At 36.1% G+C, this 25,252-nt stretch overlaps 1 protein-coding gene across 1 annotated transcript; it reads right to left on the reverse strand.

Moving 5' to 3' along the window:
• LOC130966082 (uncharacterized) lies at positions 1 to 25,252 on the reverse strand. The gene is made up of 19 exons (XM_057890843.1): positions 25,170 to 25,252; positions 24,959 to 25,080; positions 24,382 to 24,472; positions 23,953 to 24,105; positions 9,341 to 9,458; positions 9,034 to 9,108; positions 8,834 to 8,923; positions 5,760 to 5,910; positions 4,965 to 5,116; positions 4,709 to 4,823; positions 4,502 to 4,604; positions 4,239 to 4,411; positions 4,049 to 4,126; positions 3,505 to 3,895; positions 2,867 to 3,385; positions 2,723 to 2,800; positions 2,538 to 2,680; positions 1,517 to 2,317; positions 1 to 815 (listed from the first exon to the last, which is right to left on the reverse strand). Exons 1-19 carry the CDS (start codon positions 25,250 to 25,252, stop codon positions 1 to 3), a joined length of 4,251 nt encoding a protein of 1,416 aa, XP_057746826.1.

The raw sequence follows: 25,252 nt of genomic DNA on the forward strand, positions 1-25,252 counted from the left end.
TTAATCTGAAGCAGTCGTCCCTACAGAGAGTCTCATGTTTTTTGTTAGTTTGAGCACCTGACAAAACTTCCAAAGGTAAGATGAATTCACGGTTGAATGAACGATATCTTGTCTCGATCCTCGTGGAATGACAGGAAGAATTTGTCTAAAGTCTCCACCTAGTACAACCACTTTTCCTCCAAATGGCAAATCTTTTTTATATGTTGGAAAAGACCTCATGATATCACTCAAGCATTTATCAAGTGCTTCATAGCAGTACCTACTAACCATTGGAACCTCATCCCAAATTATAAGTTTGGCTTTCAACAGCAACATTGCTTGAGGAGAACCAGGTTTGATGTTACATACAGAATCCTCAGTTATATTCAGCGATAGTTTAAACCTTGAGTGTGCCGTTCTTCTATTGGGAAGAAGTAAAGATGCAATACCACTCGAAGCAACGTTTAATACTATATCACCCCTTGAGCGAATCTCAGCATACATAAGGTTCCAGAGAAATGTTTTTCCAGTACCCCCATGACCATACACAAAGAAAAAACCCCCTTCATCACAATACACAGTTGTAACAATTTTATCGAATGCATATCTCTGCTCAGGTGTTGCGATGGCTAACATGTCTAAGGCATTTTTCTTTGAATCATCCCTGTTAAAGTTTAGCTCTTCCCTAATAACCCTTTCGGTTAACAAAGAACTATCAACTTCAGTTGTTAAAGGCATAGGAGGATAGTCTTTCAAAGTTTTACCATAGGAATATAAGATCTTGTCTATATCCATTAAGCACAACTGCTTAATCTCATCATCTGACATTGTTAACTCTGTATACTATACGATATTGTAAAAATTCAATCAAACTAAAAATGATCAATAAGGAAGAACTTTTATCATTGTAATTAATAAAAATTTACCCCTCATGTTCATCACGGCTCGCTGTCGATACAAAATATCATCTGACAGTTCATGCCAACATCTATCCCAGACATGTTCTGGTCTTGAGATATTGTTGGATGTTAATAGAATGACAAATAACCTTCTAACATATGATCCTGAGGCCCATGAGCTTGCTTCCTTAATTGCATCAATGAATTCTTTGTCATCTTGCAAGAGTCCAAGGGCGAAGCATGCATCTCTATACGTAGCATAAATTGTTCCTCCTACTGTTCTTATATCTCGAAAACTCATTCATCCTCTTTGAGTATTCAAGAGAAGTCGTTGATAATATTCTTCGGTATTTGCTGCAAAAAACTTGGTTAAAATTTGACTTTTAAGTTGTTAAATGGATTAAGCTATGCTATTTTAATTATTATGTGGCTACATATCTGCATAAGAATAATTTTCTGAAAAAATATAGAAAAATAAAAAATTGTTTAATCTATAGATTATAACTGTTGAAAGTTATTTGAACATTTATTTTCTAGTGTAGATAAATCGAATAAAATGGACGTGGGGTACAAGCTATTAAGATTTTAATAAATCATTAAATAAGTAAGATAAAAAATGAATATAAACTCGTCATTACCTGCAGGTACATGAGTTAACCTTCCAATTGCAAAGCCTTTCTTTCGAGGAAACCACTTTGAAGAATCATCCTTCCAAACAAACTTGGTTGGAAACTCAGCATAAGTCAGACTTCGAGCATAGAGATATGACATGTTCGCCGCCATCCATCCCAAAAACATAGACTTATGAGATATTGCTCTTTCGACGATATCATTCACAGTAGAAGTTTCACCATAAACCACAGGCTGCTCATCCTCCAAATGGAATGGAAGTCTAATCACAAATGGTTCTTTCTCTTGGATTTCGTATCCAAATAGATGCCAGACTGCCTCACATGCCGAAATGTACCTACAATCGTAGTAATTCCTAATTTTGTCAACAACTTGTGTGGCTTCTGACGGATCACTAGCATTGTATAGAGTAGCTGTTACGCAGTCATTACCCTTGTGTACATACTTAAACAGATACTTAATAGAACTTGTTTGGTATGTGTATTCCACATTTATGTGGCACCCGAACTTGAGCAACAATTTTGGATTATACGGAACAATGAACTTATTGTCTAGTACATATTCCCTTTTCTTCACTATTCGACAGTTATCAATACGCCTATATTTGGGAAATCTGGCCTCGTCAATGAGTGTTCGTTGTCTAAACTCTTTAGGGTAAAACTTTGAACAGGATCCATTCTTCATGCAAGGAGAATTCTTGTTGTACGGACCACATGGACCATGTACCATGTAATTTTGAACAGCTCCATGTAGATTTGGCCTTTCATTTTCATCAGGAATCTCAGCTGTTATATGTTTGTCTATGTCATCTGGTGTTTATGGCTTGAACTCGTTACTCATGAATAAAAGAATATGTTGTATGCGGAAGCCCTCTCTTTTGAAACTCTACGGTGTAAACATCTGAAAATTGAAAAAGATAAATGAGCAAAGCATTACAACATAAGATTTTAATAAAGCATTGCATAAACACAGACTTACATCCCAAAATTTTGCCAAAGATTTTTCCCTATTTTAGGTCATCAATCAAACCATCAAGCTTGATCTTGAAAACTCGACACAATATATCAGGACGGTATTCTGCTTTCAATCCAATAGGAGTCACTTCTCTTCTTATCTCATCCCATTCAGGGTTGCAGGTCATGGTAATAAAATAGCTAGAATATCCTGCATATCTGCAAATTACAAATGCATCTTTACAATTATTCATCATATACCTAGGTCCACCGGTAAAAGTACTGGAAAGAATGATTCTTTTGCCAGGCCTTGCAGCATCTACATCCCCGTTTATAAGACTTTCATGTAGACATTTGTATTTATCAACCCTCAACTACGGTTGTTTACACCTAAAGAATTTTAACCTCTCTGATTCCACCATTGTGTAGGCATCTACCAGAAACTGTTGGAATAATCTCTTTGATCTCAGAATTAACGGAGATTCACCCGTCCTTTTCTGTAGTCGAAAAGCAAAGAACTGTCGCAAAGTGATTGTTTTGTTTTTCTTTGTAAGTCTAGCGAAGATAGAATCTGATGTTGCAATACCTAAACAAAATCCATCCTCCCCATACGGAAACAACAATGGATATTGCAAGGCTAAATAAGATGGATGAAAAACATCAATCCGCTGGAGCTTTCTAGATTGACTCTCTATAATAATATCTCTATCTTTGCTAAGTTGATCGACATCGCCAACAATCAATGCAGCCACTTCAGATGCAGATGGCAAGTTGTATGTCCTGCCATCTGTAGTCTTTTTACTAATCAACTTAAGCTTTATGTTTGTGCAATTTTTCTGTTGGTACCTATCTCTTGCATAGCGAAAACTCTTTGCCAAACTATTATATTTGTCTAGCATGTTTCTTAATATTGACACAATTTCCCTATCCCACTCATTTATAGCTTCATTGGAATTGCAAAAAAAAAAAACATTAAAATTTATGTTATTTTCTCTCACAGATAAGAAATAACTAAAAAATTTGACTGGTTGCATGAAAATTACCGAAGTGTGCCTATTTGATTATCAATCTCATTTTCTGTGTCATAGATATATAGCTGAGCAAATGTTGGTCGCAAACTATCAGGAGGAAGTAAGCTACCAATGCTATGGTAGTTTTGACCCCCAAGCTTAAAAATTGGAGGAGCAGTCCCATTGTTCACTCCACGGTCAATTTTTTCAGCCATTGATGTAAAACAAAACATTGAATTAAATGTCCTTATATTTTTTAGGAAACGAATACTTCTTTGATCTCCTACAGTATGAAGCTGAATGAGCTCATTAGGAGGCACAGAAAGTAGAGGAAGCTCGATCTTTCCTTCCATACAACATAATGAAAACTTTGGTTGGGGCGACTGTTTGGATTTAGCAAGCCTTTCTCCAGACCACATCCATACTTTACAGTGTTGACATTGATAAATAGAATTTTCTATATCCCAGACATCTACCGAATGAACTCTCTTTAGCTACTCAGTTGTCATACCGATACAATTTAGTCCATGATGTACACAAAGATGCAAATAAACATACACTTAAAAATTTTACATACCGTCTAAGGTTTCTGAGGATGGTATAAAATTATCTTCCATATCCACATCCAACATTGAATCATCATAACCATTCAAAACTACAGTAAAAAAATTTATAAAAAATGCAAACATAATCATTTTGATGTATTACTAATAATTTATATCTCTTGCAAACTACAAACTTAAATTTTTGATATAATGAGAAATTACCTTCATCATCAACAAAAGGGTCAACATGTTGGCCACTGTGTGTGTCAGCGCTTGGTGGGTGCGTCTTAACAGTCGATAAATTTACATCTTTATAAAGCTGTGCCAAATTAATAGCCACCGAAGCAACAACAGAGGAAGATTGTCCTTTTTGCACCCCAATTATGGTAGAACTTCTTTACAAAAAAGTTTAATTTTATTCAATTAAACCATAGAAACTACAGAAAAAAAGAATATAATAATGATGATTATCTTTTCTAAATTACCTTTCTGTTAGGCACGATCTATGGGAACCAGAGTGTGATGGAAGCTGATTTTGCGGAATGACTTCAGTTACATTATTGGCGGATCCTTGTACACTGGAGTATGCTAGAATTGTAATAAATCAATGTTATATAAATTATTTCCGATGAAGTATACTTTTTATTAAATATTGGTGTATGAATCATTTGGCAATCATTAATTATACGTACGATTTGTTAACACGGACAGTGGAGTTCTTGTCAATGACGGATCCGTTTGTAGAGTTAAAGATTTAGATCTTATCTCTGATATAGAAGGTCTTACATAATTAGGAGGAGTATTTTCCTGTCCAAAAATTTCATGCGAGGCACAGTGTACACCATGCATAGATAGTTACTTTCCTATGAATGAGTAATGAGAAATATATAGAAAATTTTCGTCATTATACCGATATAAATTAAATTTAGATAAATATGAGTCAATTACAGTGAGAAAAATGTCACCTTTATCCTCACTGGATTGTAAACTGAAAATATTAGATGAGGTACCAGTTTCTCGACACACTGTTCTTTGACTTGTAGTAATATGATGCACATTTTTATGTACGTCAAAATTTGTATTATTGTTGTTCTTCAAAACTGTTAAGTCAAAAAAAATAAATGAAACACAAATAATAATTATTCAATTAACTAATCTTGTATTTGATTTTATATAATTTTAGTAGTATACTTTCGTATTTGATTATATAATTATTAAACTAAATCAATGAGTATTTATATCATATTATTTAAAATATAACCAGTCATGACTTAAAAATAAATACAATTCAATTTAAATAACAAATAAAACTCTAAATTTAAATATAATTTTAAATTTTCAATTTATTTAAATCGAGTTAAATAGATCTACACAAAAGCATCAAATTTTATATTTTCTCAATTAATTAGAGTTTTATGCATTAATTTAGATTAAATAGTATATTATTTTAAATTATGATAGAGTATATTTTAAATAATATTAAATATTTAATTAACTTAAATAGTACATGAAGATTTGAAAATTGCATAGTTTTTATATAATTCATAGCTTATTAAATATGAGTTTAAAAAATAAAATTATAAAGATGAATAGTTATTTACAGTTTTCAAATCACTAAACTAAAATATTTAAAAAATTATGTATAATACAAAATACTTCGCTAATATTCTCAACAATGATGATAGTTTATACTCTATTTCTCATAAAAAATAGAAATTAAAAAAGTTTTAGAAGAACACTTACCAGAAGCACAAAAGAAAGCAGACTCATTATCATCAAGTCTTTTTCGTTTTCTTGCCAAAATTATCTTTCGTCTTAACCTTGCAACCTTCGATTGTGTGATTGGAGTGGGATACATTATCGTTGTTAAGTCACTATCTACAATGTACTTCTCCTGCAATAATGAGCTACGAATACAAATTTTAAATTTTAATACTTATTTTGAAGTTAAATTTTAAATATCCATTAACTTACAATACTGATTATTTATTGATTAATTTATGAGGTATCAATTTTACTTAAAAAGTAAAAAATTTAATTTTTAAATATGTAAAAATATATTAACAATGACTTTTAATTCACAAATTAATAATCTAATTAAAATGGATATATATATATATATATATATATAAGCCAATCCAATTTAAATATAGCTATCTTAAGTAAACTAATTTTTATATTATATATATTATCTAATAATTAATTGAAAATATACACTTCTGCACGACAATTTTTAAATTTGAATTTAGAAGTGATAAATAAATCACATTTTTTTAATCAACGTATAACAAAAAAAATTAATTAAAGACAAAATATTTAACACAGAATAATTTTAGTCATTTAAAATTTAAATATTAAAAATTAGATTACATATTAAAAATTAAATACAACTTTGTGATATGCTTCAATAATAATAATAATAATAATAATAATAATAATAATAATAATAATAATAATAATAATATACTTTTAAAAGGTGGTACTACATATTCTCCGTGACATGTATTTTTTAAATTTATTTTATAAATAATGAAATAATTTTTGTTTGTTAAATTACATTAAGTGAATAATAAAAATTAATATCCAAATTAACAAACTTTAACCTATCTGATAAAAGAAAATGAAACTTACATAAAACATATGAAATTTACATAAAATATAATGTATTGTGTAGTAACAGTATTTTTAAAGAGTGTATAATAGTCTTATTTTTTTCATGTATTTAACAATTATATAAATATTATTTATTTTCAATTACTAAGCTAATAAGTTTATAACATGTGAAGAGTAAAAAAAATAAAATTGTAAAAAAATTGAACAAAATAAAATGAAAACACTAATCAACACTTAAAAAATTTATTTGAAATGAAAAAACAAATAAAACTTACATAAAGATGTGGTGCAATGTGCAATAGTAACACCTTCAAAAAATATCTAATAATCAAATATTGAATATGATAGATTATATGTAATTGTAGAGTTCTTATATAGAGCTATTGTATTTTGGGTTGGGCTAAAATATTAATGTGTATATGTTATAATTTGTTGGAAAGAATCAAAGATATTATTTTATTTTAAATCAATAGTTTTTTTTTTTGAACGAAATAAAAAATTTCTATTTATGGAGTTATAAATATAATATAACCTACTTTAATGAGTCACAAAGCATACAACACCAACACCCTAACAATCACTCTCATTCAGTAATTACTCTCATTTAATAATATTTTTTATTTGATAATTTAACGTTCAATCATTAATTAATAATAAAGTAAAAGCAGTTTTTATTATTGTTATTATTTTATTTTGGAAAAATCCATATACTAATTTTTATTTATGGATTTTGAGTTTCAGGTTGAAGAATTTAGAATATAAATAATATATATCGATAGATCTCATATCATGATTGCTTAAAACTTGTGCTATCTTCTTCGTAAACCACTCCTATTTCTGAATATTTTTATGATCTTTAAACATTTTTATGAATAAATTTTTTTCTCTAAATCTCGATCTTAAATGGGGAGGAAGGAGAGTGGAGGGTCACTGCTGTCAAAGTAGAGACAACGGCAGCAACCCTCCAGCTAATTGTGTGTTACCATGAAAAAGAAGAGAGTTTTTATTAACAGAGAGAAAAATTTTTTTAAGTAATAATATAAATGAAATAATTCCAAAAAATTATATAATTTATTTAATTAATTTTATTAAAAATTAAGAGAATCAAACATAAGTCACCTAATATAAAATTAGTAGTTCAATATTAGAATCTTAAAATAATGCTGCATGAGAATATAATCGAATATTGAAATTTTATTATTCTTAAAATTGATAATGACACCTTTATTTTATTATTTTATTTTTCCTAAAAATTTTTTCATTAAGAATAAGTTGAAAATAGCATATAATAAATAAGTGACACTATTAATTAGAAGTTGGTAAAATCGTTCTCCTTCGAATTAATACTAAATTATAAAATTGGAAGAAAAAAAGAGTCAAGTGTACTGATATTTTGGAATTCATGATGAATATTTAAAAAAAAAAACAACACCAAGAAGCTTACATTGTATCTTCTTTAAAGGAAAAAGAAAATGATAAAAGTTGCTTAAAATACGATGATTGATCCCCACCCAAATAATAATAACTTGAGGAGTAAGGTCGCTGAATGCCAATGACACTTGTTTGATATACAGGTCAATTAGACAATTACTTTCTTATTCTTTTAGTCAATTATAGAAATAGCAGACATAAATATTGACTCATATTCCATTAGTCAAAAAATCTCTATTCTAAAGTATTCTATTAATTTTAATAAAAAATAAATAACGTCTAAAATAATATATATATATATATATATATATATATATATATATATATATATATATATATATATATATACTATACGCTAATAATACTCATAATTATTGACTTATATATTAGAGTCATGTTTGACTTGTATCAAAATAAAAAAAAGTACTTCCAGTGTCATTAGTATGTCCAAAAAATATAGATAATTAAATAAAATAAAACAACAATTGTTCAATTTAAAAGATTTTAAAATTTGAATAGCATGGTTCTCTTAATAAATAATAGCTATAGCCAAGACTCCACCAAATCTTTAAAGCATGCTCTTTTATTTCCTTTACATGAAAAATCTCATGTTTCACAGCAGTTACTTTTTAATGGAAGGAGCACCAAACATGTTGAACTCATCCAATAGGCACTTCAAACAAAACAAAACAAAAAAATATAATTAAGATTTTAACCAAAAAATAAAATCTAAAATATAAAAGAGGCCATATAAGTGAAGACTAAATGAATACCCTGACAACAGGTCTTTTAGTAACAGACAAATTTTTCACGATTGGATCAGGTGACTCATCACAAACAGAACATTCATCTTCACCTCGAGGCTACATAGAAAAACAATGAAAAAATAAATAAATAACACCTCATATTTGGCAAATTAAGCCTTAATATACATAGTCTAAAAATCAACAAAAAATAAAGAAAAAAATCAAACTTGCACAGGGTTAACAGGACCAGCAGGGGTACACCAGATTTTACCGGGCCTTGAGTGTCCCTCCACCTCGGTAAACTGGTAGAATCAGAACGTATCACCGATACATCATAAGAATCGCACCATCCAGTAGTTTCTACTTCGACCTTGAATAGAAACTCCTTATCAAGAAAAAACTCATTAAAACCAGTAGGATCTTTGCTTGCTTCCCCTTTTCCTACACCAAATATTTTACATTTTTATCGTTCTAAATAAACAAACATCTCTTATTGATAATCATAACGTGTTCAACGAAATTGGTTTCACGTACATTCAACTCTTTCACCATCTCAGTACAGGTTCGTCCGAATAGAACTGCGATCTCCTTATCGAACACAACAAAGTTTGTTGTACCAGTACCATCAAAAACCAACAAATTCAACTTATACCTATTTTTTTTATTCAAAAACATCAATTAACACCTGGCCTATCACCTTTTAGTTACAACAAAATTATAAAAATTATATTCAATATAATTTAGATGCTCAAACACAATTTTTTTAGATTTATCAGTTTTCTAGATTTTAGTGTAACACCCTAACCTTTAGCACGTCATGATCGTACAAAAAGTAAGGAGTTACTAACTTGTTCTCCTTATTTACTATTTAATATTGAGCCTTTAGGTCGATATCGCATTTCAGTTTTTAAGAAAATTTCAGAAAAAGATTTTAGTAATTAAAATCACATAACAAAAGATCTTCAAATAATAATAATCACATAATTGCTAATAATAATAGATGTTATACGATTAAATTCAATGTAAAACCCAAATACAATACCTATCCCTCTGGATAACATAAAAACCCTAAAGCAACAAGGACGAGGGAACTCTATAAAAACAAAAGGAATCACAAGTAAATCTACTAGTCGTCTGCATCTTCTAACTGAATCTTCGAACCTGTGTCACTGAAAGGGTGGAAGATTTTGGGGTGAGAACAAACCACACGTTCTCAGTAGGGAATGGGAATGCCGTAAAAGTAATGAATTTAATGCAAATAATTAACTTACTTAGTAAAACTATTTTGTTAACCCTTTGGAAATACTTTTATTTCTACTTTAGATAAATAATTACTTTTCTTTAAATTTCTAAACTCAAAACAAAATTTAAATATAAAACTAGTTACATTTTCTGTCTCTCAGCCACATAGTTAATCCTCAGTCAAATGTCAACTCGTAATCACTTTAATACACTCACAAACAAATAGTGCAAGCAAGAAATTCAATTCAATGTACAAGCAAGTCACAACAAGACAAACAATACAATCATAAAGTAATAAAACAAGCAAGCGCAATCAAATGCAAATGTGCAAACAACATGATGCATGTCTATCCCTAACGCAGGCCATGAGCTCATGTGTCGGTTGCCTACCCGCTCCCGACATTACCCGGGCACAAGTCCCAGATATGGCTTTCCAGATGCATCAGTGTGCTTATAAGTCGTACGGCTAGGCCGCATCAGTGTGACTTTCCAAATCAATAAGCGTACATATGGAAAACAGTTCTCAGTGTGTGGGCGTCCCCACTTTACATTTGGCACTAAGGCCCAAACAATGTCACATCTGCTCTCCTGTGGCAGACGCTTCTTTAATTAATATATTCCTTTAATCTTTGTTCTCTGCTCTCCTGTGGCAGAGATTCCTTTTCTTAAAAAAACAAACTCAAAACAACACTTAGAACAAAATCTCTCCTTACAAAATTGGATTTAAAACATTATGTTTTTCTTAATAAATCTAGTTTAAAAATAGAATACACCTTTTCTCAACTAAATAAATCTCAAATAATTTAATTTTCCAAAACCAAATCTTTTAAAATAACTTTTCAATCGAGAAATCAAATACATATTCATCAAATTCAGTCACAAACACAACTCAAACTCATCATTCAATCATTTCAAACAATCATAAATTATTTACAAATACCCACTAGACTTCCATGGTATTCATAGTTTAAAAACAGTTAATTTCAAAACAAAATCCCCTACCTCCGTATGAAATCAAAATCAACAAAAGTTTCGGAAAAACTTTCTGACCGAGCTGCTGAAGAGGAAAGCGTCAGAAATCATCTGTGCCTCCTAGAACTCCAGTTGACCGAACTCAAGGGGCAGGAGAGCTACGTCACCGTCGACTTCCACCGATCAAAAGTAACGCCAATACGTAGAAGAGGAGGATACAAACACTTTTATCGGATTAGATTTTTTATTGGAGTTACGGATCGCAAGAAATCGAAACCAAAAGTTTTACGGTGTCATGGTTCCTCTCGTTCTCTCTCACGGCTTTTCTTTCTCTCTCGGTGCTTTCTTTCCTTTTCTTTCTTAACGCTAAAAGGGAGAAATGAGATGCTGAAGACGATGATTAATGAAAATTAGGAAGCTTAGGTGTCGTTAGATTATACATATATAAACAAATATGTGTCATGAAAGGAATATCATTGGTTTTATAATATAGATGCATGCATGCATAAGTCATGTGTTGGCTTTTCTTAACTTTACTTTCTTAATGGCTTCGGTCATTAATATAATAATAATAATAATAATAATAATAATAATAATAATAATAATAAAAATATTTCTTTTATATATATATATATTTTTTTGAAATATCTTATTATAATAATAAAAATAATTTAAAACTTTTAATAGATTTTAAACTCAAATTATCATAAAATTTAATTTAATCTTTTAGAAAAATAATATTTTTTAAATAAAATAATATATTATTATTTAATTTTTTTAAAAATTCGGAATGTTATATTTAGCCTAGCAAAGGAGACTGTGGTATAAAAGTGTTGTAGGTATATGAGCTTTTTCTGTGCACTCTATCTTTGTTTGCCATATTTTTTTTGTGGCTAAACCATATTTCCATCAATCAAAGCAGTTTTTGTTTTTAATAATTATTGGTATTAAGCCAGATATTGCTAAATCATTATAAAATCAACATAATCAATTAGTTAACTATATTGCTTTTTTATGAAAAGATTGCACAAATAAATCTAATTAGAGTAATATGTAAAATCCGGTTAATTAATGGCTAATTAATCCATAAATAAGAATTTATTCTAGAAAGCCTAAAATGTGATTTTTATGGCTAAATGTGATAGAGGAGACTGAGACGAGAATTTTGGTACCAATTTTATAGAATTCGGACCAAGATTGGACCGAACGGGCCAAACCGGGCCAACCGGACCCAAAGTGGGCCCTTGGCCCAACATAACTTAACCAAAACCCTAGTTTTCAGCACTCTCTCTCCTCATTACACACACAAACACGCTGAATTAGAGGGAAGGGGGGAAAAGAACACTCTCTCAAGTTCATTCTCTCACTTGATCTTCAAACCACCATAACTTTTGATCTAGAGCTCCGATTGTCGCTCCGTTTGCGGCCACGCGTTCACCGCGGAGAGCTCTACAAAACCCATACAACTAATCTTGAGGTAAGCCATGTGTTTCTGTTCGAAATTCCAGCCCTTATTTTCGAGTTTCATGGGTAAAATGTTGAGATTTTGGGTTCTTTGATGTTATAGGACCCAACTCTCTTGAAGGAGAAGGTTAATCTTGTCTCCTTGGACCTTGGGTGTGGTAAGATTCTCAACCCTAGTGTAATTTGTGATTTTATGATGTTTGGGTTTTGAGATGTTGTGTATGGGTATGATGGTTGTGGCTTAGGTTGTGTATGTGTGGATATTGGAGCTTGATTGGTGACTTTGAAAAGCTTGGAAAGGGTTTGGTGGTGAAAAATCTGTTCTTGGAGGTGTTGAGGCCTTGAGAGCTTGTGGATAAGTGGTTTGGAAGTGCTCCGGGGGAGCTTGGGAAAATCGGCTAAGGTATGGTTTCGGTTTCCCGTATCTAATATGTAATGTGGTAGGAAATACTTAGGCTAGAGGCCCTAAGATAGGCATTGAATGGTTGATGTTTTTGAATGATTGATATATATGATGTGTTCATATATGTGATGATGATTATTGATGCCTTGGTGGTATGATGTATGAGAAGTATGCATGTTGTGATATATGCTTGATGAATGGTTATGGTTGAATTGTGGTTGAACCATGTTGATGGTGAGTATGATATTAATTGTATAAAATGATGATGTATTGGGATTGGTGTTGTTGAGAATTGGCATGAGGAAGGGTATATGATATGTCAATGTATTTGAGTTTGAGCCACTTGGGTGAAGTGGGTTAAAATGATGAGATAGTAATTTTGGTAGATTGTGGTAAAGTGTCAATGTGTGAGTTGAGGAGGCTTGATATTGAAATTGATATATTTTGATTGATTTCAAAGAAAAGGGATGAACTTGGCATGTTTTGATTGGTTTTGAAAAGAGCTGGAAATGACTTGTTTTGAAAATGGCACTTTGTGGTTTTGTATGAAAATATGGTTTTTTGGGCACACTTTGGCGGGACATAACTTGGACTACGGATCTCCGTTTTGTACCAAATCTGTTTAGAAATGAAATTGGATCCGGGATGTCCATGCCGTTCGAAGAACGGGTGAAAAACGATTTAAAATGAGGAAGTTATGTCCGTTGGAAGATTGGGGTTTAAATTTGTGAATTCTACAGCTTTTAACTTAGAAAATTTTTAGCAGAATGACCCCTTGTGCGTGGGCGCACTTGGCGCGTACGCGCCGATCTTCCAGAAAACGCCATCCACGCGTGCGCGGGCGCGCCGATGGTGCTGCACCAATGCCCAGCCATTTTCCAGAGAGTTATGCCAGAATTATGCCAGTGTTGTGCCTGGGGCACGAGAACACCCGCGCGTACGCGTGATTGACGCGTGCGCGTCGATTGGCAAATTTGTAATCCATGCGTTAGCGTGCATGACGCTTGCGCGTCGATGAGTTTTTGAGGCCATCCACGCGTGCGCGTGGAGTGCGCGTACGCGTGGCCCTGTTTTCATCCCAAAGTTGATTTTTGAGTTTTAAAAGCCAAATCTCATACTTCTAAGCCTCCGATCTCACCATTTATGTCTTAAATCATTATGACATGCCTAGCTATTAAAAAGGGGCTAGTGAATGAGGTAACTTGCGAGTGAAGCAAGGGAAAAATGAATGATCAATGAGGATCAAGATGATTATGTGAGATGCGGAGGATGGTGGTGGAAGTGCTTGTTATGCCATGGGCCGAAAGGCTGTAATTGTTAATGAAATGGCTGGTTATGGATTTAACCGTGAGCCGGAATAGCTGTGTATGCTATGAATATTGGCTGGTTATGGATTTAACCGTGAGCCGGAAAGGCTGTGTATGATATGAATATTGGCTGGTTCTGGACTGAACCGTGAGCCGGATGGCTGATATGGATGTTGATCCATGGATGAGAATTCATGCATGTTTATGCTGAATTATTGATAATTGAGATTTGCACTTCCACTATCAGAGGCACGAGATCCCTGGGAGAAAGCAGTGGCTAGCCACCACGTGCTCCAGGTGGAGGCTCGAGACTCTGTTGACCCTATGTCGTAAGTGTGGCCGGGCACTGTGAAAGACCCGGATGAGCTCGCCCCCGAAATATTCACCAGTGAGGGTGATGGATATGGATCATGTTTATGATCAAGTTTATAACGAGTATAACTCGAGTTTGGGATGCGCGACAGAGGGACAGTCCAATGGTTAGCGACCAGGACTTGTCGGGTTGGCTCTATAACCGACAAGATGATATCATCGGCCACTAGGGACAGGCATTCATCATATGCATACTATGTGAATTGTTTGAGATTGCCTATTTGACTGCATATTACTTGCTAATTGTCTAAATGTCTTAACTGCTCCTATTTGTATATTCTTTGTCTGATATAATTGTGTTTGCTATAATATACTTCTGCTGGTGGTTGGGAGGTTTGAAGGAATTGGAAAGGGAAGTATTAGTTAGACTGAAGAATCTTTAGTCAGATGCCCTTATACGGTTTAGCTTGTTTATAAGCTTGATATTATCTGGAGGAAGTTCTAGGATTGCCTTTGGCTTTCCTCTATTATTATGTATTATATAAGTGGAAGTTGTTACCATGCTGGGGACCTCTGGTTCTCACCCATGCGGATTTTGTGGTTTTCAGATGCAGGACGTGAGGTTTCCCGCTGAAGCATGCTGGAGACTTCTAGATTCGCGAAGATTCCTTGTTCTTGGGGACTCTGTTTAGTTTATATGTTTTGCTTAGATACTTTTATCTCCATTGAATAATACATACTGTGATGACTCCTCTTATGGGAGATTTTTGGAGAATAGGTTTTATGTATTTGTGTCCCTTTGGGTTTCCTTTGGGGTTTTCCTTATTTTATCATATGTATATATTGTTATGCTCGGACCGGTTATCTTCGCAGCCGGATTTTGAGCCTTGATATTCCTGTTTTTGACACTCTTTTGTATATATATAATCTCGCGTTGGTTATCCTTGTTCGTTACGTTATCGATCGGAGTGTTGCGCTTTCGAGTTGCGATTTTTGTTTACCCCTTTTTCTACAAAGGCTCCTAGTTATAATTAATCATTCATACTACTATACATACTAAATTTTTATTTTAGAGGTCGTAATACCTTGCCATCTCTGAATTATGACTTAAGCATAAGACTCTGTATGGTAGGGTGTTACATTATGGTATCAGAGCAGTTCGTTCCTGTAGAGTCTGAGGAATGGACTGACTATGCTTCTGTGCATTCTCTGTGTGTGTGTTATGTGCTATTAGTATATCTGCTTAATATAATTGGCATAAACGTTCATGAGCAGGCATTTGGGACTTTGAAGCACTAGACTTCCGATATTGAGACTGATCAACTTAATATCGATTGTTGGGTGTGTATAGGAACCAGATGGCGCCTCGTGGACGCGGTAGAGGTAGTGCGAGAGGTCGTACGAATGCTCGTGCACCGGAGAATAACCCTAATGACCCGGTGAACTTTATGGCTGCGTTGGAGAACATGGCTGCTGCTATGCAAGCCACTGCTGAGGCTCTTGGTCAACAGATGAACAACCATGGTAATGATGGAGGTGGAGTTCAGGGCCCGATGACCTTGGCAAACTTTTTGAAGGTTAATCCGCCTAAGTTCAAGGGGACTACTAGCCCGACTGAGGCTGATACATGGTTTCAGGCTATAGAGCGAGCACTGCAAGCACAAGTGGTACCTGAAGGACAGCGTGTCGAGTTTGCTACCTATATGCTCATAGGTGAAGCATCGCATTGGTGGCATGGCATCCGATGTCTTCTGCAGCAGGGTGATGACTATATCACCTGGAATGTCTTTCAAGAAGAGTTCTATAAGAAGTACTTTCCGACTTCTGCTAGGACGGCTAAGGAACTTGAATTGTTACAGCTGAAGCAAGGTACTATGTCCATATCAGAGTATACGGACAAGTTTGAGGAGCTGTTCAGGTTCTCTCGTATGTGCCAAGGGACTCCGGTGGAATATGAGGAATGGAAGTGTGTTAAGTATGAAGGAGGACTCCGGAGCGATATCTTCAGTTCAGTAGGACCAATGGAGATTAGGACTTTCTCCGAATTGGTGAACAAGTGTAGAGTTGCTGAAGAGTGTGTGAAGAGGGCAACCGCCGAGAAAGGGATTCACAAAGGTTCATTCCCACAGAACCGAGGGAAGAGCTTTGCACCTAGAGGTCCGTCTTTCAAGAGGGGAGGCTCTTTCAGGAGGCCCAACAACAACAACTCCCAAGGAAAGAAGTTTGGGAGGCAGCCTCAGAATGATCAAGCTTGCGCTAGGTGTGGGAGTCACCATCCTGGAGCACCATGCAAGGCCGGATGGGGTTTGTGCTACAATTGTGGAAAAGCGGGGCATAAAGCCGCCAGTTGTCCGGAGAGGCAGAAACAAGGTGCTGGGAAGGCACAACAGACTGGTCGGGTGTTCACCACTTCAGCTGTAGGAGTTGAGGGATCCGAGACACTTATTCGAGGTAACTGTGAAATGGCTGGTCAAACTTTAAATGCTTTATTTGATTCGGGAGCATCGCATTCATTCATTACATTTGAGAAAGCCCACGAGTTAGGATTGAGGATTGTAACCTTAGGTTATGATCTAAGAGTGTACAATGCTACCCATGAAGCCACGGTAACTAGGCTAGGATGCCCGAAAGTTTCCTTTAGGTTCAAGCAGCGTGATTTTGTTCATAATTTAGTCTGCTTGCCGATGGTCGGTCTTGATCTTATCTTGGGATTGGATTGGTTATCTAAGAACCATGTCCTGCTTGATTGTTCTACAAAGTCGGTGTACTTTATGTCGGAAGATACAGAAGGGCCGGTCGTGGTGAATAATTATTACTTGAACTCGATGATGGTGAACTGTTCTGGAATCGAATGTCAGGGTATCATGTTATTAACCGCGGGCGTTTCGGGAGATGATCAAAGGTTGGAACAGATTCCGGTTGTGTGTGAGTTTCCGGATGTGTTTCCCGATGATATTGATGAGTTTCCACCTAACCGAGAGGTTGAGTTTGCTATTGAATTGGTGCCTGGGACAGGCCCAATCTCAAGTGCTCCTTATAGAATGTCACCGTTAGAGATGAACGAGCTAAAGTCTCAGTTAAAGGATTTGTTGGAAAAGAATTTCATACGACCAAGTGTCTCTCCGTGGGGTGTTCCAGGTTACTGGTGAAGAAAAAGGATGGGAGTATGCGGCTCTGTGTGGATTACAGGCAGCTGAACAAGGTTACAATAAAGAATAAGTACCCATTGCCGAGAATTGATGATCTCATGGACCAGTTACAAGGAGCTGGAGTTTTCTCCAAGATCGATTTGCGATCCGGTTATCACCAGATAAGGGTGAGGGGTGAGGATATCCCTAAGACCACTTTCAGGACTCGTTATGGTCATTACGAGTACACCGTAATGTCTTTTGGGTTGGCGAACGCTCCTGCGGTATTCATGGATTACATGAATAGAGTCTTCCGTCCGTTTCTGGATAAATTCGTTGTTGTCTTCATTGATGACATACTGATTTATTCCAAGACTGAAGAAGAGCATGCGGAACACTTGAGGACCGTGTTGCAGATTCTAAAGGAGAAGAAACTTTATGCAAAACTGTCTAAGTGTGAGTTTTGGAAGAGTGAGATGAAGTTTTTGGGCCATGTGGTGAGTAAGAAGGGAATAGCCGTAGATCCAACTAAGGTGGAGGCGGTGATAGATTGGAAACAACCAACCACCGTAACAGAGATAAGGAGTTTTCTGGGTTTAGCTGGCTATTACCGAAGGTTTATCAAGGGCTTTTCACAGATAGCTTTGCCAATGACAAAGTTAACCCGCAAAGACACTCCGTTTGTTTGGACTCCTGAATGCGAGGAGAGCTTTCAGGCATTGAAGAAAAAGTTGACAACTGCACCTGTGTTAGTGTTACCCGAGCCGAACGAGCCTTTCGAGGTGTATTGTGATGCCTCATTGAAGGGTCTAGGGTGCGTGCTGATGCAGCACCATAATGTGGTGGCGTATGCCTCACGACAGTTGAGACCTCATGAAGTTAGTTACCCTACGCACAATTTGGAACTCGCTGCGGTTGTGTTTGCCTTGAAGGTGTGGAGGCATTATCTCTATGGGGTTAAGTTCCAAGTTTTCTCTGATCATAAGAGCTTGAAGTACCTCTTTGATCAAAAAGAGCTTAATATGAGGTAGAGAAGGTGGATGGAATTGTTGAAAGACTACGACTTTGAGTTGCATTACCATCCGGGAAAGGCAAACGTAGTGGCGGATGCGTTAAGTCGGAAGTCATTATATGTGGCTTGGATGATGCTTCAAGAGGAGAAGTTACTCAAGGGATTCGAGAGTCTGAAAATTAGTGCTCGAGAAGTATCCGGAACTTTATGTTTGAGCCGATTAGAAATCTCAAGTGACTTTAAGTCCGAACTCCTAAAGGCTCATCAAGATGATGAAGCGTTATGGAAAGTGTTACCGGCCATTGAGCAAGGAAAACAGTGGAGAGTGTCGGAAGAAAAAGATGGGTTATGGAGATTCAAGGGTAGGATCATTGTGCCGGATGTTGGCACTTTGAGGCAAGATATCTTAAAGGAAGCACACAAAAGCGGATTCTCCATTCACCCGGGAAGTACTAAGATGTACCATGATTTGAAGGCGATGTTTTGGTGGCCGGGTATGAAGAACGATGTGGCGGAATATGTTTCAAAGTGCTTAACTTGTCAAAAGGTAAAGATTGAACATCAAAAGCCTGCAGGTATGTTGCAACCTTTAGAGATTCCACAATGGAAGTGGGAAAGTATTGCAATGGACTTTGTGTCAGGATTGCCAAGGACTAGGGCTGGTTTTGATGCTATTTGGGTGATTGTGGACCAACTGACGAAGTCAGCTCACTTTTTGCCCATTCGTATGACTTACACCCTTGAGGAGCTAGCACAGTTATACATAAAGGAGATTGTGAGACTTCATGGTGTACCTGCTACTATAATCTCTGATAGAGATCCTCGTTTCACTTCAAGGTTTTGGGGTGCATTTCAGAAGGCTTTTGGGACCCGATTAAGCTTGAGCACGGCTTACCATCCTCAAACAGATGGTCAATCTGAGAGGACGATCCAAACACTAGAGGATATGTTGAGAGCTTGTGTTTTGGACCAACCGGCGAGTTGGGATCGGTATATGCCATTAGTGGAGTTTGCATACAATAATAGTTATCATGCGAGCATTGGAATGGCTCCGTATGAGGCCTTGTATGGGAGGAAATGTCAATCTCCGCTATGTTGGTATGAAGCTGGAGAGAAAAGCTTGTTGGGGCCAGAAATGATAGCTGAGACCACTGAGCAAGTCAAGAAAATCCGAGATAGGATGCTTACGGCGCAGAGTCGTCAAAAGAGTTACGCTGATCAAAGGCGAAAGCCCTTAGAATTTGAGGAAGGGGACCATGTTTTTCTTAAGGTTACTCCGACTACAGGAGTAGGTAGGGCGATTAAGGCAAAGAAGTTGAATCCTCGATACATTGGTCCATTTCAGATCTTAGAGAGGATTGGACCGGTGGCGTATCGGATGGCTCTACCACCTCATCTTTCGAACCTGCACAACGTGTTTCACGTGTCGCAGCTTCAGAAGTACACTCCTGATGCTAGCCATGTGTTGGAACCCGAATCGGTTCAGTTAAGGGAAGATTTGACGCTTCCAGTGGCTCCAGTCAGAATTGATGATACTAGTATCAAACGGTTGCGTGGAAAAGAGGTTTCATTAGTCAAAGTGGCTTGGAGTCGAGGCGGTGTTGAGGAACACACTTGGGAACTTGAGTCGGAGATGCGAACGGATTATCCGCATTTATTCTCAGGTAATTGCATTTGAATTTTGTGGGCAAAATTCCCAATTAGGTGGGTAGAATGTAAAATCCGGTTAATTAACGGCTAATTAACCCATAAATGAGAATTTATTCTAGAAAGCCTAAAATGTGATTTTTATGGCTAAATGTGATAGAGGAGACTAAGACGAGAATTTTGGTACCAATTTTATAGAATTCGGACCAAGATTGGACCGAACGGGCCAAACCGGGCCAACCGGACCCAAAGTGGGCCCTTGGCCCAACATAACTTAACCAAAACCCTAGTTTTCAGCACTCTCTCTCCTCATTACACACACAAACACGCTGAATTAGAGGGAAGGGGGGAGAAGAACACTCTCTCAAGTTCATTCTCTCACTTGATCTTCAAACCACCATAACTTTTGATCTAGAGCTCCGATTGCCGCTCCGTTTGCGGCCACGCGTTCACCGCGGAGAGCTCTACAAAACCCATACAACTAATCTTGAGGTAAGCCACGTGTTTCTGTTCGAAATTCCAGCCCTTATTTTCGAGTTTCATGGGTAAAATGTTGAGATTTTGGGTTCTTTGATGTTATAGGACCCAACTCTCTTGAAGGAGAAGGTTAATCTTGTCTCCTTGGACCTTGAGTGTGGTAAGATTCTCAACCCTAGTGTAATTTGTGATTTTATGATGTTTGGGTTTTGAGATGTTGTGTATGGGTATGATGGTTGTGGCTTAGGTTGTGTATGTGTGGATATTGGAGCTTGATTGGTGACTTTGAAAAGCTTGGAAAGGGTTTGGTGGTGAAAAATCTGTTCTTGGAGGTGTTGAGGCCTTGAGAGCTTGTGGATAAGTGGTTTGGAAGTGCTCCGGGGGAGCTTGGGAAAATCGGCTAAGGTATGGTTTCGGTTTCCCGTATCTAATATGTAATGTGGTAGGAAATACTTAGGCTAGAGGCCCTAAGATAGGCATTGAATGGTTGATGTTGTTGAATGATTGATATATATGATGTGTTCATATATGTGATGATGATTATTGATGCCTTGGTGGTATGATGTATGAGAAGTATGCATGTTGTGATATATGCTTGATGAATGGTTATGGTTGAATTGTGGTTGAACCATGTTGATGGTGAGTATGATATTAATTGTATAAAATGATGATGTATTGGGATTGGTGTTGTTGAGAATTGGCATGAGGAAGGGTATATGATATGTCAATGTATTTGAGTTTGAGCCACTTGGGTGAAGTGGGTTAAAATGATGAGATAGTAATTTTGGTAGATTGTGGTAAAGTGTCAATGTGTGAGTTGAGGAGGCTTGATGTTGAAATTGATATATTTTGATTGATTTCAAAGAAAAGGGATGAACTTGGCATGTTTTGATTGGTTTTGAAAAGAGTTGGAAATGACTTGTTTTGAAAATGGCACTTTGTGGTTTTGTATGAAAATATGGTTTTTTGGGCACACTTTGGCGGGACATAACTTGGACTACGGATCTCCGTTTTGTACCAAATTTGTTTAGAAATGAAATTGGATCCGGGATGTCCATGCCGTTCGAAGAACGGGTGAAAACGATTTAAAATGAGGAAGTTATGTCCGTCGGAAGATTGGGGTTTAAATCTGTGAATTCTGCAGCTTTTAACTTAGAAAATTTTTAGCAGAATGACCCCTTGCGCGTGGGCGCACTTGGCGCGTACGCGCCGATCTTCCAGAAAACGCCATCCACGCGTGCGCGTGGTGTGCGCGGGCGCGCCGATGGTGCTGCACCCAATGCCCAGCCATTTTCTAGAGAGTTATGCCAGAATTGTGCCAGTGTTGTGCCTGGGGCACGAGAACACCCGCGCGTACGCGTGATTGACGCGTGCGCGTCGATTGGCAAATTTGTAATCCACGCGTTAGCGTGCATGACGCTTGCGCGTCGATGAGTTTTTGAGGCCATCCACGCGTGCGCGTGGAGTGCGCGTACGCGTGGCCCTGTTTTCATCCCAAAGTTGATTTTTGAGTTTTAAAAGCCAAATCTCATACTTCTAAGCCTCCGATCTCACCATTTATGTATTAAATCATTATGACATGCCTAGCTATTAAAAAGGGGCTAGTGAATGAGGTAACTTGCGAGTGAAGCAAGGGAAAAATGAATGATCAATGAGGATCAAGATGATTATGTGAGATGCGGAGGATGGTGGTGGAAGTGCTTGTTATGCCATGGGCCGAAAGGCTGTAATTGTTAATGAAATGGCTGGTTATGGATTTAACCGTGAGCCGGAATAGCTGTGTATGCTATGAATATTGGCTGGTTATGGATTTAACCGTGAGCCGGAAAGGCTGTGTATGATATGAATATTGGCTGGTTCTGGACTGAACCGTGAGCCGGATGGCTGATATGGATGTTGATCCATGGATGAGAATTCATGCATGTTTATGCTGAATTATTGATAATTGAGATTTGCACTTCCACTATCAGAGGCACGAGATCCCTGGGAGAAAGCAGTGGCTAGCCACCACGTGCTCCAGGTGGAGGCTCGAGACTCTGTTGACCCTATGTCGTAAGTGTGGCCGGGCACTGTGAAAGACCCGGATGAGCTCGCCCCCGAAATATTCACCAGTGAGGGTGATGGATATGGATCATGTTTATGATCAAGTTTATAACGAGTATAACTCGAGTTGGGGATGCGCGACAGAGGGACAGTCCAATGGTTAGCGACCAGGACTTGTCGGGTTGACTCTATAACCGACAAGATGATATCATCGGCCACTAGGGACAAGCATTCATCATATGCATACTATGTGAATTGTTTGAGATTGCCTATTTGACTGCATATTACTTGCTAATTGTCTAAATGTCTTAACTGCTCCTATTTGTATATTCTTTGTCTGATATAATTGTGTTTGCTATAATATACTCCTGCTGGTGGTTGGGAGGTTTGAAGGAATTGGAAAGGGAAGTATTAGTTAGACTGAAGAATCTTTAGTCAGATGCCCTTATACGGTTTAGCTTGTTTATAAGCTTGATATTATCTGGAGGAAGTTCTAGGATTGCCTTTGGCTTTCCTCTATTATTATGTATTATATATGTGGAAGCTGTTACCATGCTGGGGACCTCTGGTTCTCACCCATGCGGATTTTGTGATTTTCAGATGCAGGACGTGAGGTTTCCCGCTGAAGCATGCTGGAGACTTCTAGATTCGCGAAGATTCCTTGTTCTTGGGGACTCTGTTTAGTTTATATGTTTTGCTTAGATACTTTTATCTCCATTGAATAATACATACTGTGATGACTCCTCTTATGGGAGATTTTTGGAGAATAGGTTTTATGTATTTGTGTCCCTTTGGGTTTCCTTTGGGGTTTTCCTTATTTTATCATATGTATATATTGTTATGCTCGGACCGGTTATCTTCGCAGCCGGATTTTGAGCCTTGATATTCCTGTTTTTGACACTCTTTTGTATATATATAATCTCGCGTTGGTTATCCTTGTTCGTTACGTTATCGATCGGAGTGTTGCGCTTTCGAGTTGCGATTTTTGTTTACCCCTTTTTCTACAAAGGCTCCTAGTTATAATTAATCATTCATACTACTATACATACTAAATTTTTATTTTAGAGGTCGTAATACCTTGCCATCTCTGAATTATGACTTAAGCATAAGACTCTGTATGGTAGGGTGTTACATAATACCTGTCAACCACATTATTCACGTTCCTATTATAGCCATCGCAGAAGTATTCATCCGCATTAGCTTCTGTCTTCACACTGCAAACACGATTTATACCACCAACTTGGAACGGGTTCAACATCAAGAATAGTGGCCCGAACAACATAGAATCCAACCTACATAGGAACAGTTTGAAAGTTAAAAAAAGAAATTGAACCAAACAAAAAAAAATAGTTTTATATAAATCACTCACATCCGCAGCAGCACGTAACTCCTTTATTGTCTTCCTCCCAATGGAATATAGAACTTCATCTTCATCAAGATATGCCGGTTTTCCAGAAATCACAAACAGGTACTGCGAGATCTCTCTATAATACACACTACTTATCAATCACGATGCCACAAAAATACAGTCAATATGCACAACAATAAATAATTCACAATATTGGTACAATACCTTTTTTCGAAGCATCAAAACCTCAGGAATATCTGGATTTATCAAGAGTCTAGTACCATACATAATGTTCTGCACAATATTGGTACCTATATATAACAATCATTGCTTAAATGAGTTGTACAATTAATTATTAAAACTTTTTATTTTAGCAATGACGTATAAAAAAATATTTAATGCAAATATAAAATAATAAAAAATATTATATAATAACAAAAATATAGTTTAAAATTATATATTGATTAATTAATTTTTGAGTAATTTAATATAGAATTTACAATCAACAAAGAAAAAAAAAACTGGTGATACCTCATTTATCCAATTTTATATACTAATAGTTTGTATCACTTCAACCAATTAAATTTTAGAAATTAAAAACAAAAAAGAGAATTTCCAATAATATTTTTAAAAAATTTTTTACTTATCTCAACTGTTTTTACTATATGAAAATATTGATGGCATAACCTTCCTTCTATTGATAACCTTTCCTGATCCACTCCTTTCGCATCTCAATAATTAATAGAAATAGTTACAATAAGATATAATCATTTGATCGTAATCAAATTTTCACGTACCTCCAGTATTTTTTACTCTTGCAAATTGAAAAATTACTATTGGCAGTTGTTGATCGCCCGATGTCAGAAAATTCTTGATCCGGTCCACCATCTCTCCAAGAACAACAATAGTAAGCTTTAAACTGTATAGAAATGCAAATTATTTAGAAAATAAAAAATTACTTATTTAAACATATTAAGTGGTGAGTAAGGATTGTTGGAAAAAATGCACCCGTCATTCTCAATATGAACAACCATCATGTTAATAAGTTTGCCATCATTCACGTATTTTCTCTTACCCTCTACGCCGGTCAT

The sequence above is a fragment of the Arachis stenosperma genome, chromosome 3, assembly GCF_014773155.1.
Source record: "Arachis stenosperma cultivar V10309 chromosome 3, arast.V10309.gnm1.PFL2, whole genome shotgun sequence".
NCBI classification, from domain to species: Eukaryota; Viridiplantae; Streptophyta; class Magnoliopsida; order Fabales; family Fabaceae; genus Arachis; species Arachis stenosperma.

Bases quoted from the DNA above. Each gene is read 5' to 3' on its own strand.
- LOC130966082 (XM_057890843.1), bottom strand. From the start codon at position 25,252: ATGACCGGCGTAGAGGGTAAGAGAAAATACGTGAATGATGGCAAACTT. The intron at 3,386-3,504 runs GTAATTTTCATG...TGAGTGGGATAG, and splicing joins AATCAAATAGGCACACTTCG to GGAAATTGTGTCAATATTAA. The intron at 2,318-2,537 runs GTTTGATTGATG...CATAAACACCAG, and splicing joins TTTCAAGATCAAGCTTGATG to ATGACATAGACAAACATATA.